At 45.0% G+C, this 18,117-nt stretch overlaps 1 protein-coding gene across 8 annotated transcripts in view; it reads left to right on the top strand.

Moving 5' to 3' along the window:
- Positions 1-241: 241 nt before the first annotated feature.
- Positions 242-18,117, top strand: part of TRAF6 (TNF receptor associated factor 6) — a 32,726-nt gene continuing 14,850 nt past the window's right edge. Inside the window, exons 1-4 of one of the 8 annotated variants that reach the window (XM_024215471.3) lie at positions 242-290; positions 13,443-13,509; positions 15,716-15,770; positions 16,509-16,839. In XM_024215471.3, coding sequence (XP_024071239.1) covers positions 16,538-16,839 — 302 coding nt within the window. In that variant the 5' untranslated portion in view covers positions 242-290; positions 13,443-13,509; positions 15,716-15,770; positions 16,509-16,537. Of the gene's footprint in view, positions 291-595; positions 726-13,442; positions 13,510-15,674; positions 16,840-18,117 lie in introns of those variants that run through there. The other 7 variants (XM_024215468.3, XM_024215472.3, XM_024215469.3 and 4 more) reach the window with 7 other exon arrangements.

Below are 18,117 nucleotides of genomic sequence, written 5' to 3'. Positions count from 1 at the left end.
ACCAGCCTCCAGCGCTGCGAGGCTCAGGCTGGTAAATCTCCAGCGGGGGCGGCGCACAAACGCTCCTCCCGCCCTGTGCTGCCCAGGGCGGACACCCATCCTGGGCGGTGTCGCTGCCGCCTGCGGTGCGGGGTAAGTACCCGCGAGAGCTTCCCCGCCCGGGCGGACCGGCCGCAGGGGGCGCTGTGCAGCGCTGGCCGCCTTCCTTCCCCTCGGCCACGGCGCCCGCCCGGAGCCGGAAGCAGTGGCCTGGCTGGGGCCAGAAAGCGAAGGCGGCGGTTCGGCCGGAGGTGAGTGTCCGGGCGGGGATCGCTGGGCCCCGCCGGCCCCTCCCCGCAGCCCGGGCTGTCCAGGCGGCTCCGCCCGGACCCGGCTTCCCAGCCCTGACGCGGGGTCGGGGCCGCTGGGCTCTGTTCCCAGCTCCCTGCCCGGGCTCCGGTGCATGGGGCGAGCTCCGGGCCTGGGAGAGGGGCCCGCGGCGTCTCCCTGCCTCCCGGGGGGCCCGCAGAGAGCGGGACACTGGGGCTGGCGGAAAGGAGCGGGGGGCTAGGAGCGGGGGTCGGGCTTAGCGTGGCCCAGGGCAGTTGGGTTTCAGACTGACCGCGGCTTGGGGGTCTTCCCAGAGGGTGAAAGGGCAAAATCCTGGATGTTGATAAACGCGAGAGGGGTCCGAGACGAGCCGCGAGAACGAGCACAGCAGGCGAGAACCTGTCTCAGAGTGATAGGTGAGCTCCTGGGGGCTACTTAGCTTAACAAAGAGAAGGCTAAGGGATGACTTGGTCACAGTCTGTAAGTATCTGTATGGGGAGCAAATATTTGCTAATGGGCTTCAGTCTGGCAGAGAAAGGTATAACCCATTCCAGTGGTTACTGGAAGTTGACACTAGCCTTATTTCCTGTCTGAGTTTGTCATAATTTTTAACAGGGGAGTTAACCTCTGGAAGAAATTACCAAGGGTGGGTGGGGATTCTCCATCACTGGCAGTTTTTAAACTAAAATTAGATGTTTTTAAAGCTATACTCTAGGAATTATTTTGGGGAAGTTCTGTGTCCTGTGTTATACAGAAGGTCAGACTAGAGCACTGGTGGGCAATCTGCAGCCTGTCAGGGTAATTTGCTGGTGGGCCGTGAGACAATTTTGTTTACGTTGACTGTCCGCAGGCACGGTGGCCCGCAGCTCCCAGTGGCTGCGGTTCGCCGTTCCATGGGAGCTGTGGGAAGCGGCAGCCAGCCCGCTCCACTTCCCGCAGCTCCCATTGGCTGGGAACGGCGAACCACAGCCATTGGGGGCTGTGGGCAGGTGGCCGTGCCTGTGGACTATCAATGTAAACAAACTGTCTTGCGGCCCGCCAGTGAATTACCCTGACGTCCACATGCAGCCCGCGGGCCACAGGTTGCCCAACACTGGACTAGAGGATTCCAATGGTCCTTTTTCTGGCCTTGAAATCTCTAAAGCAGCATGATTTTTTTCTTCAATGGAAGCTATGCCTTCAGTCTAGGCTGTGTTTGTAGACACTGTGAGCCAGATTCTTCCCTCACTCTTTACAGCAAGCACCTGTCCCACTGAGATTAGGTTTGTATTGGTTTACATGAGGGGACTATTTGGCCACTGATTAATTGATCCTGCTCCCTGATATCCAGATGGACTTCTTTTTGTGTGATCTAGTGGCTTGCATCCTGAGTTCTACCCGAACTCTGTCAGAGTCCTTGTATAGTCTTGGACAAATCACTTGATTTCCATTTGTGTCTCCATTTTCCTGTCTGTAAAATGGGGATAATATCTACTTTAAGTGCTTTAGGAATTGGTTAATTGATTTATAAGTGCTTTAAAAATGAAATCTGAGAGTGCATACAATTTGCTTGCAAGAATGATAGTTGCTCTCTGGTACAGACAGGCAGTATTTGATATTTATAACAAATATTTTAAGTTCTTCCCTTGCCAAGTATAATAGCTTGAAGGGTTTTTATTTGGTGTAAATTCTTGGGATAGATACTGTGTGTTTTCTCACTTGATCCTGATCCTTGCTGCCTTCTATTAGTTTGCTAATGCCAATGCTGGCTTTAAAAAATGATCATCCTGTATTTTTGCTCAGTTCTTTGAGCCTAGAAACTGGTGGTAGATTCTCTTTTGAGCTTTTTCTAACTTTTCATCTGTTAAACTATGGCCTCATTAATGGGGTTATGGTATTTTTCTGACATTCATAGGATGCAACACAAATAATAGTATTCAAAAAGAGAGACTGACTTAGCTGTATATATGTGAGTTTACAGCTCTCAGTGTGTTAGATGTGAAGATTATTCTTGGTGGTGTGGGGAGAGGAAAGGAAACCCTGCCTAGTATAACTTGCCTTACCTGGTATCCCTCTCCATCTGTGCAATAAGTTATGAGTGCAATAACGCTGGTTTTATTTAATAAATTCTGCCTCAAACAAGGTAACCTCATGCCTCTTTAGATTTGAGGCAAGAGAGTTGCAAAACTGATCAGATTGTCAGACCAGTTTGGATTGCATCCATTGTTTAAGATGACGGGAAACCTTCCTCCTATTAAGTGATAGTCTGTAATCATAGAGAATTAGTGTGGTCATAAAATATTACAAATGATTAATGGAACCACCTTGTCAGAGGCAAAGTATGCTTCTGACAAATGTTTAGCACTGCACAGCCAACAGCTATTTATGAGCAATGTGGATTCTCTTCTGTCTCATATCAACAGAATGGTTAAGTTCTGAATACCATCTTCAGTGATGGAAAAGATAAAAAGAGTATAGTTTGGGAATCAGCACTTGTCATTAGAAAGTCACCTTTTGATTTGCAGGTTCTAAACATGGAACCCCTTTAAGTCATTTTTCTGCTTATAATTGCATTGAAGCTATAGCATCTTGTTTCCATACACTTCTGTAAGCTACAGGCGATGAGAAGAGTGCTAGCAAACTGAGTTTCTCTACAGATCCTGTGAATAAATTTAATATCAAGAGCCATAGTTGTCTAGTCCATGACTTTATATTCATGTTATTTCACTTTTGTTGTAGCATGAAAGGACCACAAAATTAGTCTCAATACCATGCAGAGAACTTATTCACGTATTAAGTACACTTGATAAAACAGTAGAACTATTTTGGTGATGGCCAGCAAATGAGTCTCTTGCCCACACTACATACACACCGGTCTGCTGCTCATTCCATGTTCCTCTCCAGTTTTTCCTCACAATTAAACTTTTTCTGGAGTTTCACCAGGTACTAGTGAATGAGAAGGGAAATACCATGTAGGTCTCAGGTTTTAATGTTGTAAATTAATATGCTGTGTTGTTTTTTTTGTTTTTTTAAATCATACTGCAAATAGTTTTGCTACTAAAAATCCATTCCATGGAAAATCTTTGGAGATGAAGTGTACATGTTTTCAGTTCAATGAACTTAATTAATCCAGAACCTCCAGAAAAATAACTTTTTGTATCACAATAGTGCCCGGAAGCCCAAGTTAATTTCAGAGCTCAATTGTGTTAGTGGCTGTACAAACACATAGTGCAACACAAATGCTCTCTTGCTTTCACCTGTCAAAGTGGAAATAAAAGTAACTATCAGAGTAAAAAGAGGAGGGATATTTCAGTTGTTTAACAATAGTATGGTTGTGTAGCACCATCTTATCCAAAGGTCTCACAGCATTTCTACAAACACTAACTATCTTCATGACCATTTTATGAGGTTAGAAGATGCCTTAAAATAAGGCACTGAGACTTGACATGGGTCACTCTGCAGATCAATGGCAGAGCCAGAAATAGAACCCAGGAGTCCTGTTTGGCCCTGCTTTTGAAAGTATGCGTATTTTTAACTTTAAGTACATGGCTGCTCCCATTGAAGTCAATAGGACTAGTATAAACAAATCTAATCATGCACAAAGTGTTTTCAGGATCAGAAGAGAGGCTATGCTTAAAGCAGACAGACAATCTTAGGTACTTGTATCATCCCCTTTACCGCCATATCTGAGCACCTCCTAATCCAGCAATCGGCAACGTTTGGCACGCAGCCCGCCAGGGTAAGCCCCTTGGCAGGCCGGGCCGGTTTGTTTACTTGCTGCGTCTGCATGTTCGGCTGATCGCGGCTCTCACTGGCAGCGGTTCACTGCTGCAGGCCAATGGGGGCTGTGGGAAGCGGTGCGGGATGAGGGATGTGCTCACCGCAGCTTCCTGCAGCCCCCATTGGCCTGCAGCGGCAAACCGCGGCCAGTGGGAGCCGCAATCGGCCAAACCTGCGGACGCGGCAGGTAAACAAACCAGCCCGGCCCGCCAGGGGGCTTACCTGGCGGGCCGTGTGCCAAACGTTGCTGCTCCCTGTCCTAATCTTTAATATAAATCTTCACGGCACCTCTGAGTATGGGGAACTGTGGCATAGTCAGAAACGCAAATCTGTAGCAGATCAGGAAATTAAACCTGGTTTTCTGCATCCCAGGCTGGCATCCTAATCCGTGAACCATCCTTTGTGTGTCATAAATGACACTTGCTCTGTATTTACTTATATCGATACAATCTCTCTAAAGTATTATTTTGAGAAACTGAATGTAGCTGAGAAGTATTTCAGCTGAATTAAAAAATAGTGTCAACAGATGTACTGGCTCTTTAAATTATTTAATAAGCTTTTTTTAATTACACTTATTCACTATTTGCCATCTGATGTTCAAGGGCAGTCACACCTGGGGCCATTTAAAACATACTCAATAGAAATGAGATCCTTTTCTTAGTGTTCTACCTTGGACTGTGAATGCATTTTTTGTTTATCATAATTTGCCTCCTGTTCAAGAAATCTTATTAAAGTAAGAAAAGCTCAAAAAAAAAAAAAGTTTTGATTAACCAGGACATGCACCCTCGGGGGAGAGACTACATGCATAACTGAGTAGCCCCCATCTAATCTCCTAAGTAACACTAAGTATGCAATTACTTAATCATAAAAGATTGTCAACATTCTCTCCAAGCAAAGAGAAACTAGCTAGAAAGCTTCAGAAATTCCCAGAGGCCTAAAGAAAGAGCAATTATATCCAGCACCAATGACTGGAACTGAAATGAAGTCTTACAGACTTCAGTTATTGCTGTGGGGTTTTTTTTGTTTTGTTTTGTTTTCTGCTTTGAACAAGAACATTTTCATAGTCTTAGGTCGACAGTTAAATAATATTTAATCACAGTTGTTATTGGCCAAGTGATTAGGGAGTTTTAACTGTCACTAGTAAAGAACTTCTATGCCTCAAGGAAAAATTTGGAATGAAAATCAACTATTACTAAGGGCATTAGCAAGAAAACAGAAATTCTGTTTTTTGCATTTCGTGTGCTCTGTTTGAATGTATTACATTTTGCTTCTCTAGCACCTTCCCATGTAAGGATCTCAATGTGCATTACAAATATTAGTGTAAACTTGCAACACTCTTTGTATTGTTATCCCCAAATGCAGTGGTCTCCAACCTTTTTGTGGCCAGTAGCACATTCATGTTTTCAGAAGTGTGTGGCGGGCGTCAACAATTTTTCAAGGCTTATTTTGTATCTGTACATTAAATAATACAAAAAACATCATATTTAATATTACATATTAATCCATAAGGTAAAAAAGGTAATTTTACATGTAAAAGGTATTAATTAAATTATTTGGCAAAATTAAGGAGTTTTTACAAAATAAATATCATAGACATTCGGTCCATTCCACGTTGGGGACCACTGCCCAAATGGGATGAAAGTGAGTGAGTCACAGAGACTACGGACCTGATCCTGCACCCTTCTCTGGATATAGTGCACATTAAAGTAGTGAGTAGTCCCATTGACTAATATGCCTTGTAATAGTGTTTATGGGATTGAGCTCTAAGTAAGGTGCCCAAAGTCACATGGCAAATTTGCGGCAAAGATTGGAATTAGAATGGCAATCTCTTGACTTCCAAACCTGCATCTGCATCAAAACCATCTCCTTCCTTGCACTGAAGTAATTGCCTCTGCTGGCAACATTGTATAGACTGGAGGGTTGGAACAACAGGGTTAGATTTTGGTTTAGTAACTTCATATAAGGAATATGGCAGTGGTCCCCAACGCGGTGTGCGCGGTCGCCATGGCGCACTGGGGCATTTGTGTGCCCGCCTAGTGCCCAGCAGGGGAGAGAAGCCACGGCCCCCGCCTGCCAGGGACAGAGAACTCCGGGGCTGCAGGCTGCGGGCGCCGGTGTTCTCTGTCCCTGGCAGACGCGGGGCTGTGGCTTCTCTCCGGCTTCTCCGGGGCTCCAGGCCCCGGTGTTCTCTGTCCCCGGCAGGCGCGGGGCTGCAGCTTCTCTCCGGCTTCGAAGCTGGAGTGAAGCCGCAGCCCCACGGCTGCCGGGGAGAGAGAACTCCAGGGCTTCAGAGAAGCTGCGGCCCCGCGCCTGCAGGGCACAGAGAACTCCGGGGCTGTAGGTGCCCGTTTTCTCTGTCCCCGGCAGGTGCGGGGCCCGCCTAGTGCCCAGCAGGGGAGAGAAGCCAGGGCCCCGCGCCTGCTGGGGACAGAGTCCGAGGCTGCAGGCTGCGGGCGCTGGTGTTCTCTGTCCTCGCGGCTTCTCTCAGGCTTCTCTCTGCACTGCCCAGAACTGCCGCTCCCCCCCTCCCCCCCCCCGCAAATGCTCTGCAGATTAAAAAAGAGCAAATTCACATGGTAAGGTGAAAGAGTAATTGCCGAATAATTTAATTAATACCTTTTACATGGTATTATGTATTGGAAGAATATTGTTCCATAACTATTCTGGCCTGTTTTCATTTTATTGATTTTTCCTTATATCATGACTAGTCAATATGTATTTTTCTTTTTGTCAGCCCTATACATGAGGCAGAGAAATAATAGTAAAAATGTATAGAAAATTCCTAGTGTTATAACAATCTGAAGTCATGTATACTAGACAACGAGGAGTCTTTGTGGCACCTTAGAGACTAACAAATGTATTTGGGCATAAACTTTCGTGGGCTAGAACCCACTTCATCAGATGCATGGAGTGTAAAATACAGTAGCTGGTATATATACATAGTACATGAAAAGATGGGAGTTGTCTTACGAATTTGGGGGGGAGGGGTATCACTCTAATGAGACAATTCAATTAACAGTAGAATACCAAGGGAGGAAAAATCACTTTTATAGTGGTAATGAGGATGGCCCATTTCAAACAGTTGACAAGAAGGTGTGAGTAACAGTAGGGGGAAATTAGTATGGGAAATTAGTTTTTTGTAATGACCCATCCACTCCCAGTCTTTATTCAGGCCTAATTTGATGGTGTCCAGTTTCCAAATTAATTCCAGTTTTGCAGTTTCACATTGGAGTCTGTTTTTGAAGTTTTTTTTGTTGAAGAATTGCCACTTTTAAGTCTGTTATTGAGTGACCAGGGAGACTGAAGTGTTTTCCTACTGGGTTTTGAATGTTATAATTCCTGATGTCAGATTTGTGTCCATTTATTCTTTTTCATAGAGACTGTCTGGTTTGGCCAATGTACATGGCAGAGAGGCATTGCTGGCACATGATGGCATATATCACATTGGTAGATGTGCAGGTGAACGAGCCCCTGATGGTGTGGCTAATGTAGGTCCTATGATGATGTCCCTTGAATAGATATGCGGACAGAGTTGGCACCGGGGTTTGTTGCAAGGGTTGGTTCCTGGGTTAGTGTTTTTGTTGTGTGGTGTGTAGTTGCTGGTGAGTATTTGCTTCAGGTTGGGGGGCTGTCTGTAAGCGAGGACTGGCCTGTCTCCCAAGGTCTGTGAGAGTGAGGGATTGTCCTTCAGGATAGGTTGTAGATCCTTGACGTTGCACCAGAGAGGTTTTAGTTGGGGGCTGTAGGTGACGGCTAGTGGCGTTCTGTTACTTTCTATGTTGGGCCTGTCTTGTAGTAGGTGACTTCTGGGTACCCTTCTGGCTCTGTCAATCTGTTTCTTCACTTCACCAGGTGGGTATTATAGTTTTAAGAACGCTTGATAGATCCTGTAGGTGTTTGTCTCTGTCTGAGGGATTGGAGCAAATGCAGTGGTATCTTAGAGCCTGGCTGTAGACAGTGGATCATGTGATGTGGTCTGGATGAAACTGGAGACTTGTAGGTAAGTATAGCAGTCAGTAGGTTTATGGTGGTGTTTGTGACCATCGCCTCCTTTCCATGGGTACAGATGATGATGTCGTCTTCAATGTAGCGCAAGTAGAGTAGGGGTGTTGGGGAATGAGAGCTGAGGAAGCTTCTAAGTCAGCCATAAAAATGTTGGCATACTACTGGGCCATGCGGGTACCCATTGCAGTCACAGGCACAGATTGTTATAGTGACTAATACATCTCTTATATTGATTCTAGAAAGCATAGCAAGGTACATACCAAATATGTAGAATATAAGGGAATATAAGTTGTATACAACGAGCAATAGGATTTGTTACCTCCTTAAAAAATTTTTTCTCACTAGTCTCTCACTAGTCACTCTGAGTGTAACCATTTTCTGTGTGATTCTGCCTTCCTTGTACATCCGAAATGCTTGCTGACTTCAACAGGAGTCTTGAGTGCAAAAGAGATTTAGGACTCATTGTGTGACTTGTAGATTGGGCATTTAAATTATTTTACCTAAACTTGGAGTTTTCTTTGTTTTACTTAAAACATCTTTACCGTGTTACAAAAGTTTTTAAGTTCGAATGTAGACTCTTATTTTGCATAGATAGTCTAAAGAAACGGCTATTGGTATTTTGAGCCTTTTGGCGGGGGGAGGGTAAATCATGAGTCGTGTTGCTCATGTAAGAGCCAGCTCTTCTGGTCTGACTGAGATAAGCCGTTTAGTCTCATTGCTTCATAGTGCAGGAGTGCAAGTAGCTTCACAGCATCAAGTTACCTGCTCGTTAAAAGTTCAGTTGCAGTTTGATCTTAAAGCACAAGAGGCAATACTGAGGGGCCTTTGGAGTCCTAAAATGTAGCCTGGGCCTGCTCTCTGGACCTAGGGATGTGACTGACAGAGAAGTGTTCAGCATTACATTCTCCATTTTTATCAGAGCAGCTTTCCCTGTTGGTAGCAGTCTGAGTAAATTTGATGTAAATTGTGACAACCACCACCAGCCATCAGCAGCTATAAGGAAAAGCCGTGCCTGACTACCCAACTCAGAAAGCATCTCTTCAGCTACTGCCCCCTAAGAGGTGAAGTCTTCAGGCTCCTGTCAAATAGTCGTCTGTAGGACAAAACTGAGTGCATCTTACAGTAACTCCTCACTTAACGTCGTCCCGGTTAACATTGTATCTTTGTCGCTGATCAATTAGAATGTGCGCGTTTAAAGTTGCGCAATGCTCCCTTATAACAGCCGCCGGCTTTGTCCACTGCTTGCAGAAAGAGCAGCCTGTTGGAGCTAGCTGGTGGGGACTTGGAACCAGGGTGGACCGGCAGCCCCCCCTCAGCTCCCCTAAGTTCCCTGTGCAGCAGCTGCCCAGCAGGCTATCCCCGGGCAGTTCAGCTGTCCCTCCCCGCACTGCCATGCGGTGCTCCTGCCCTCCGCCTTGGAGCTGCTCCCGGGAGCCTCCTGCTTTCTGTGCAGGGGATGGGAGGGGAAGAGGAGTGCTGATGTCAGGGTGTCCCCCTTTCCCCCCCGCTCCTGTACCCCATCTCCACAGATCATGGGGGGGGACAGAGCTCAGGACGGAGGGAGCTTGCTGGCAGCAGCTGCTGTCTCAACTTGCCAATCTACTTAAAAGGCAGTGTACTTAGAGTGGGGTCAGCGTACTTAAAGGGGCAATGCGCCTCTCTCTCTGTCTCTCTCTCTCTGTCACCACACACACGGTGTTTGTCTCTGTCTCACACACATGCACACCTTCTCTTTCTCCCCCCCCCCCCCCCCGCGCTTTGGAAAGTCGAGGGAGTGGTGCGCTCCAGTGGGATAGCGTGGGTTCATCATCACATTCAGTTTCCACAGGGAATGTTTGCAGCCACTTTTGTCTGTCAAAAAAAATTTCCCTCCCCCCACCCCCCCCCATTGACATTAATTCTTATGGGGAAATTGGATTCGCTTATCATCGTTTCGCTTAAAGTAGCATTTTTCAGAAACATAACTACAATGTTAAGCGAGGAGTTACTGTATTTTACACACAGGCTAAAAACTCTACACAGTTCCTTAAAAAGAGAAGCATTACGGAAATTAATTCTGAGCTTGTTCCACTTTGTTGTTTTTTTTTTTTAATAGTTACTGTGTGGATTTGTAGACCTATGTATGCACTCCAATTTAGTTTAAGATGTTCAGTTAATTGAACAAAATATAGCCTGAACTGCTTAGTTTGGTATTGCCTTTAGTTACCAAGAATAAATGGCCGACGTTTAGGTCACAGTGTGCATATAAAGCATTCCACATAACTTGTCCAGGCTTCTGAATTGCAGACAAATTCTGGTGGCTCTGGTCTATGGACATGTTTATTGAGTAGGTAAACTTGAAGAGAACAGTTCTTCAATTCTATGCCCTTGTCGCTGGGGAGGTGGTACCACCTCCTTTCAAAGCTATTCTGATGACTATAGCTGAGTGGTGCTGGGCTAAAGGAATATCATGGCTGACAAAACATCATTTTTCCAGACTAATCTGTATATATGAGTGATAATATGTGACCAGAGAAATATTTTTCAGGAGGGAAGGGGATAAAAACTTGAGCTGAATATCTGGGAAGGATTCCTGAGACTTCTAGACTGGAGAATAAATTCCCAGTGAAGTGGCGAAGAAAGGGTTAAATTTGACTTGGTTTTGGGAATAACCTGCATTTTCCAATCTATCCTCTTCACCTGAACTACAAGCAATTTAAAATTCCCCTTGCAGGGAAATTCCCCAGGAAAGAATCATGCTAGTGCACATGCACTGCTTCCATAACTAAGTCGCTGTTAGTTCATTTCATTGTCTGCCCCAGCTCAGCCAAGGGAGAAGTGTCTGATCCTACAGTAAAAGAGATTAGGTTTATGTCTGTCTCCCTCTGGTATGCTGCTCCAGTACTGCTGTTGTGCAGGAGTAGGAGTACAGGTGGAGTATTGGAGGATGAGGAAACAGATGCACACACAAAGAATAAAGGATCTCAATTTTTTTTTAAAAAGTACATGAAGGAATTGTTTAAAATTAGGGTTAAGTAATTGTTAGATTTTCAGTTGTTCGTCTACAGCTACACTGTAAACTTCAAGATTTAGAAACATCCTCTCCCTTGTGGGGAGGGACTTTCCTTTAAGACAAAATAAAACTAAGGCCTTGTCTGCACTGGCACTTTACAGAGCTGCAACTTTCTCACTCAGGGATGTGAAAAAACACACCCCTGAGTGCTGCAAGTTTCAGCACTATAAAGTGGCAGTGTAGACAGTGCACCAGCACTGGGAGCTACTCCCCTCGTAGCTTTAACATTGCTAGTGAAGACATGCCCTAAGTCACTGGGTGTTGGAAGGAACCCCACCGCAACTCACTTAAAACTGACTTGATTAATTTGTTTAAAGTATTGTCTCTCTGTGCCTGAAGTTTCCCCATAAAACAGAGGTAAAACAGATGGCCACCTTTTATAAACCTCTTCAGGGTGTGCAGATGGAAAGCTCCATGTAAGAAAGGAGTATTAGTTTATAATTTAAATTAGGGATTTTTCTATGCAATAATAGGATGCTGATTGGTTTCATTGACTCATCCATTAAGATGACTCTGATGTTTTTCCCCATAGACTGAATGGTTCATAGCTACTCTGGTTACAGGAAAGCAATTCAAATTGGAGAGGAGTAAGTGTAATGCTTCAAACTCCTGTAGAAACTGTAAAGTGCTGTAAATGATAAATTGTTAGGATTATACTGGGTAAAATCCTACTCTCCTGGAGTACTACTTTAGTAGGATTTTCCAGAAGGATAAAATGATGATCACAAGGAAGAGATCTGTCTTTAACAGATGCTACTCTATAAACTAGATGGAATGCTCATACTTGTGATGAAAGCACAAGGCCTACTCTATTTCTTTTCTTCCTTTCAGCTTGACTTCTTGAATACCTGTGTGTCATGGTTACAGGATTAGCTGCATCCCTGTCTGTTTCCTCATCTCTTCTGAGTGCACCCCCTTAAGTCTTATGCCTTCCCTTTTCCTGGGGTGGAATCCTGTCATTCTCTCTCAAATTAGGCACCAGTCTACAGTACTAGGGCTTGGCTACACGGACATTTTACAGCGCTGCAACTTTCTCGCTCAGGGGTGTGAAAAAACACCACCCTGAATACAGCAAGTTACAGCGCTGTAAAGCGCCAGTGTAAACAGTGCCCCAGCTAATCCCCTCGTGGAGGTGGAGTACCTGCAGCTCTGGGAGAGCGCTCTCCCAGTGCTGGCGCGCGACCATACTCGCACTTCAAAGCACTGCTGCGGGAGCCCTCCCACGGGAGCGCTTTGAAGATTTGTTAGTCTCTAAGGTGCCACAAGTACTCCTGTTCTTTTTGTGGATACAGAGTAACACGGCTGCTACTCTGAAACTTGAAGTTTAGAGTGTAGCCATGGCCCTAGTTCTTACCCTGAAGGTTTGATTGGGTTTGGGCAGTTGTGGTTTTTCCCTTCAGGAGCTGTGACCAGTGAATTAATAACCCAAAACAGCCTTCTTAAAACAGAAGTATTGTTTGTTTAACCATAGGAACAAAGTATTTCAGAGAAAAGGATCTTAAAATAACAAAAGGTCTACATGCGTATCTAGCTTACCTAGAGTCTAAACACCCTTCTGAGGGGATGCCAGGAGTCTAATTCCTGAAGGCCCCACACAGCAGACTGGTTTCTCAGGCTATATGGCAAAGGTGGGCAATCTACGCGGACCGTCCTGCCCGGCCATTGAGCTCCCAGCCAGGGAGGCTAGCTCCCAGCCAGGGAGGCTAGCCCCCAGCCCCTCCCCCACTGTCCTCCCTCCCCCACAGCCTCAGCTCGCTGTGCCACCAGCGCTCTGGGTGGCGGGGTTGCAAGCTCCTGCCGGGCAGCGTGGCTGCCAGTCCTGCTGCTCTGAGGGACATGGTAAGGGGGCGGGGAGCAGGGGCGTTGGATGGGTCGGGAGTTCTGAGGGGGGGCAGTCGGGGTGGGAAGTGGGAGGGGCGGATAGGGGGCAGGGACCGGGCTGTTTGGGGAGGCACAGCCTTCCCTACCCGGCCCTCCATACAGTTTTGGAATCCCGATGTGGCTCTCAGGCCAAAAAGTTTGCCCACCTCTGCTATATGGCCTCACTAGAGAGTTTAGTAAACTCTCTAGTGACAGGAGAGAGTCCCAGTGATGGTGGCTCTCCCGCAGACATAGCACTGTCCATACCGGCGCTTAAATCAGCATAAATTATGTCACGGAGGGGGGGGGCGGCAGCCTAATTCACACCACTGAGTGACATAGCTTATGTCGACTTAAGCTATAATGTAGCTGTAAGGTCAGTCTCAAAAACCTGTGTCCCTGTGAGTGTGATTCTTTAAGCCCTCTTGTCTTATTTTTCTCCCTTCCCCCTTCACAGGTACTGATTTGTACCTGGAAAAACCTGTCTGACCAGTCCACCCAGGGGGTCTCACTGGAGGATCAAGGTGAATGGCTCTTGCATTGTGCCTCAAGTGTGTACTGAGAAGCCTATGTATGGATCCACCCTTCCCCTCCCTTAGTGCATTTCCTGACAATTCCACAGCAGTATTAACTCAGTATATGCATTCAGTAAATATCACAATAACCAGGTCAATTTCAAATGTTAATAAATTATTACAGAAAACTCCAGATCCATCACACTGTTGATCTTATCTGTATCTTAAGTGGTTTGGTACTAGTCCCTTTTAGAAGCATTACTTATTATTCAGAATCTGCCTATCAGCACTTCAGCATGCCTGTACAGAATATAAAAGCACACAAGAGATGGTCTCAAACTTGAGAGCTATACCCCATCCTGCCAACTTGGCCTTGCCTAGCTTTTGAGGCAACTGACTGAATGGCTAGATTAGACTTTGCCTTTGAGTTCAGCAAACTCAAACTGTCAGTGATGGAGAATTCCAGAAATGAGAGCCTACTGAGAACCCCCAATCCTAGTTCTACAAATCCAGTGGCTCTTAACTTGAGCATCCCAGGAGATCTCAGTTGCCAGGTTGAAGTGTGTGCATGTAGGGTTGCGGTTTTCTAGTAGCCTGAACCCAAAATCATAGTAGTTTATAAATTAAACTAGCACCTTGAATTAAACCTGTAAACCACTTACTGTACTATAATATTCCAAGTAGTCTATCCTAAATGACATATCTCAGAACTAATTGATATGAAGTTATTAAAATTCCACCACTCAGACTACACCAAAAAAAGTGGATATTCCTTTTAAGTCCTCCTGCTGACAATTATAAATAGTATAGCTAGAACTCCTAGAAATTAGCACCTGGGAACGGAAAGCCCTATTATGTTTTTCTATACCATTCCCTACACCAGTGGTTGACTGATAAAGTATATCCCATAAGGCCATTTCCAGTCTAGTTCTAAGTGACCCAAACATGGGAACTTAATGACTATTCTGGAATCTAATAGATTTGACTATTAGAAACTTTTGTTTTGTTATTTGGCCAAAATTATACTTCTTATCCCATTATTGTAGGTGGTGTTGGTAACGCCACCAATGCCTATATTTTAGCTTGCCTAACACTTTCCATTAGTAGACCCTATTTTTGGTAGCATTTCTGTAGTGTTTTGTGTTCAAAGCACAGCTCCAATCTGCTTCAGTTGCATCTGGGAGCATGCTCCTCTTCTGCAAATCTGACACCACCACCCCCCCCCCCCCCAGGTTTGGCCACTCAGAAAATGAGGAACACACAATCACTGGCCACCTGTTAACATTTTGGTTTAAGAGGCAGGGATATCATCCAGTTATCCAGGATGGCATTCAACTTCCTTAACCATAAAACCATCCTGTCTCTTCCTGCAATCCCATGCTTCATTCATCATTAACCTTCTAGCTTCTGTAATAAGTGAGGCAGGGGTCTACAGGCAACAGCCTCACTCTGTACACAACTCTGATTAACCTCCAGAGCACATCCATCTTTTGTGCTGACTGAGGCAGGGGTCCAGTAAAATAAATAAATAAAAAAGTAGGTAACTGAAGCTGAATTAAGTTCACACAGGCAACATTAATGTTGGCATTCCTTAACTTTTGAGTGTTTGACTTTTCAACCTTAACATTCTCTTCTTTTTTTATGTAATACCCTAGCTATGCTCCCTTGTGCCATGCTTCTGTGGACTTCATGTCATTTGGAGAAGTGATAATATAAAAACAAAAACTAGGGGGGACCCAACCATCGTCATTACACATACGGGAAGAAAACCAATCTTTGTGAAATAATAAATGACAAAATTGGTGCAAAGAGACTTTTTCAGGCTTGTAAAAGTATTGTTAAAAAGGACAGGGGGGCTTTAAAGAAATATACACCTCTACCTCGATATAACGCTGTCCTCGGGAGCCAAAAAATCTTACCACGTTATAGTTAAAAACGTGTTATATTGAACTTGCTTTGATCCACCGGAGTGCGCAGCCCCCCCCCCCCCCCGAGCACTGCTTTACCGCGTTATATCCGAATTCGTGTTATATCGGGTCGCGTTATATCGAGGTAGCGGTATACTTAAGTGATGAATATCAGAGAAGAGTTGGCAGTATCCCTAAAGCTTTGAACGCTAGGAACTAGCCTTTATCAGCTTTATTGCTAAATGAATTCATGTTTGAGAGCAGCATTTGAAAGACTAACTTTGCTAACAATATTCTCCCTTCTGCAGGTAAATAGGATTCATTTCCTGTTTTGATGCTGTCTTTCCAGCTATATTGGAGGAGGTACAGAAGAGCAGGAAAGCATTTTAGAGTACTGTTTGCTTGTGTCTAGCCTTTCCAGATCGTACTGCAGAAATTTGACCCTTATCTCATGTTTTGTAGATTCTGACTAAATTGAGCATCTTGTTGCTGATATAAAAATTTTATCAGCGTTGCAATATTGTTTGACTCGCATTTGCAGCTGAACATCTACTTTGTTTCTTGTACTATTTTATTCACTGATGTACATCCAGAATACTCATATCAAATAATTTGAAACCTAAACCATGAATCCTACTTTCCTAAAAATGTCAAAGATGACTTACAGTGGCACAGAATGTGAAACTGAGATTGCTTCATATAATAAAACGGTTTTGTACAGCATTTTTCATACAAACTATCTCAGAAGGCTTTATGGGGGTAAATAATATTAGAGAGACCCTTCTAATAGGGAGAAAAGATGTTTTCTTTTCAGATTGAAATAACATGGCAAATCAGAGATGGAGCAGACTGCAAGAGCGGTTTAAAAAAAATTAAGGCTGCTTCTCCCTACAGGTTGTAAGATTGTGAGGTGAGATAGAAGGGAAGTTAGGACAATAAAAAGGTAGTCCATGAGCTGAAACAACTTGGCTGGAGGTTTTACATTTCGGGACCCAGTGACCCCCTTTTTATGTCCAAGATGAGGGCTGAGTGCGGGAGGGAGAATGGTCCTGGAAAGCCATCTTTTAGAATTCTTGATTTAACATATCTTTGTTCTTCCAGATCGTCTCCTCGGTACTCAGCTAGTTACTATGAGCTTGATACAGAGTGACAACAGCTATAGAGCCAGAGATCTGGAGACTGGCTGCTGTGCAGCCATGGCCAGTGCGTGCAGTGCTGGAGCTAAAGAAGACAGCATAGGTGTCTCTGTCAGCAGTGGGACTGGAAACCTTCCAAACTCCTTCACGGAGGAGACTCAAGGATATGACGTGGAGTTTGATCCCCCCCTGGAAAGTAAATATGAATGTCCAATCTGTTTGATGGCTCTACGGGAAGCAGTGCAGACGCCATGCGGACACCGGTTTTGCAAAGGCTGCATTGTCAAATCAATAAGGTAAAGGAGTGCTCATAGGAATTGAATTTAGGAAGAATGTTGACCTGAGTGTAGCAGCTCTGTGGCAACATAACTTAGTGCAACTTGTGAGGACAAATTATATATGTCTTATTGTTGCTATATTTTCAATGTGTTATGACTGAGCATGTCTTTAAAGATGCTATATTATGGGTGGCCTAGTTAGCAATGCCTATAGTTAATGTTGCCCCATTATAAGACCCTATTTTTAATTGCTTATATCTTTGCCAGACTTTACCTGTTCAGGCTGAAATTTTCCATATTTGGTGTCTGCCTCAGAATGAAGTTTTCTGAAACTTTCAGTAAAAACAATTCAGCTGTTTCTCAGAACTAGGTTTCGGGGGGGCAGGGAGGATAAGATGTTCAGGCCATGAGCTTCAAAATTTGTTGAGAAGCTCTAGAGCCTCCTTGCCTTGGAGCAAGGACTTGAAATTTGGCACAGAGGTCACCCTGGAGTCAGGGATGCACCTTTTGCCATCCCTGTGAACATTTGCCCATCTTTGACCAAGTTATGAGCCTCTGAAAATCTGTTTGTACAAGCTCAATAGAAACTTCTTTGGCAAGTAAATTCTCTGATTTCATCTGCATTAGGCATGCTGTGAGGCTGAGTAGGATTTTCAGTTCCTTCCTATAGCCAGGGGTCACTGTGACACCAGGTACAGGAATTGAGCAGGAAGATTACTTTGCTTTCAGTGCCCGACCCCTCCCACTCCATAGTGGTACCCAGGCAGTGAGGAGGATGCCTGCCTGGAATGCAGAGGGATAAGGGGGGGAGTGGTGAGAAAACAGGCTGGGACAAAGCCATTGGGGGACTTAGATGACCAGCTAGGGGGTGGAAAGAACTGAAACAAAAGCAGGCTGGGGCTGGGGGGGCAGGGAGTAGGGCAGAAGAGTCTCTTTCTATTAGAATACACTTGCCTCAGAACCTGAAATAGACCCAGAATTCCTGAGTCTCAGTATTCCTCTGTTAGCAAGTAACTGTGGAACTGTCACATTCCGGGGTGCAGTCCAGACCAATGAGAAGTTGTCCCTGCCTGCCCTGCAACCTTGGGTACCTCACAATGCTTTTCTGGGCTGCTCAGAAACAGCCTACCAGCATGCAGGTCACACACTGCGTGTCTCTGTATAGGTAGATACAGCCCTGACCCAGCAACTCTGACCCCAGCAGCCTGTCAGCAACACACCAGACATACTCTTGCTTCCAGAAGCCTTGGTTACTACTTGTCGGGTGACCCCAACACACTCCCAGTCCAAAATTTT

This window comes from Terrapene carolina, unplaced genomic scaffold (genome assembly GCF_002925995.2).
Source record: "Terrapene carolina triunguis isolate 2854851 unplaced genomic scaffold, T_m_triunguis-2.0 Scaffold96, whole genome shotgun sequence".
Classification (NCBI taxonomy): Eukaryota; Metazoa; Chordata; order Testudines; family Emydidae; genus Terrapene; species Terrapene triunguis.
Note: the sequence above shows the minus strand (reverse complement) of the source record. Positions and strands in the feature narration are given on the sequence as shown.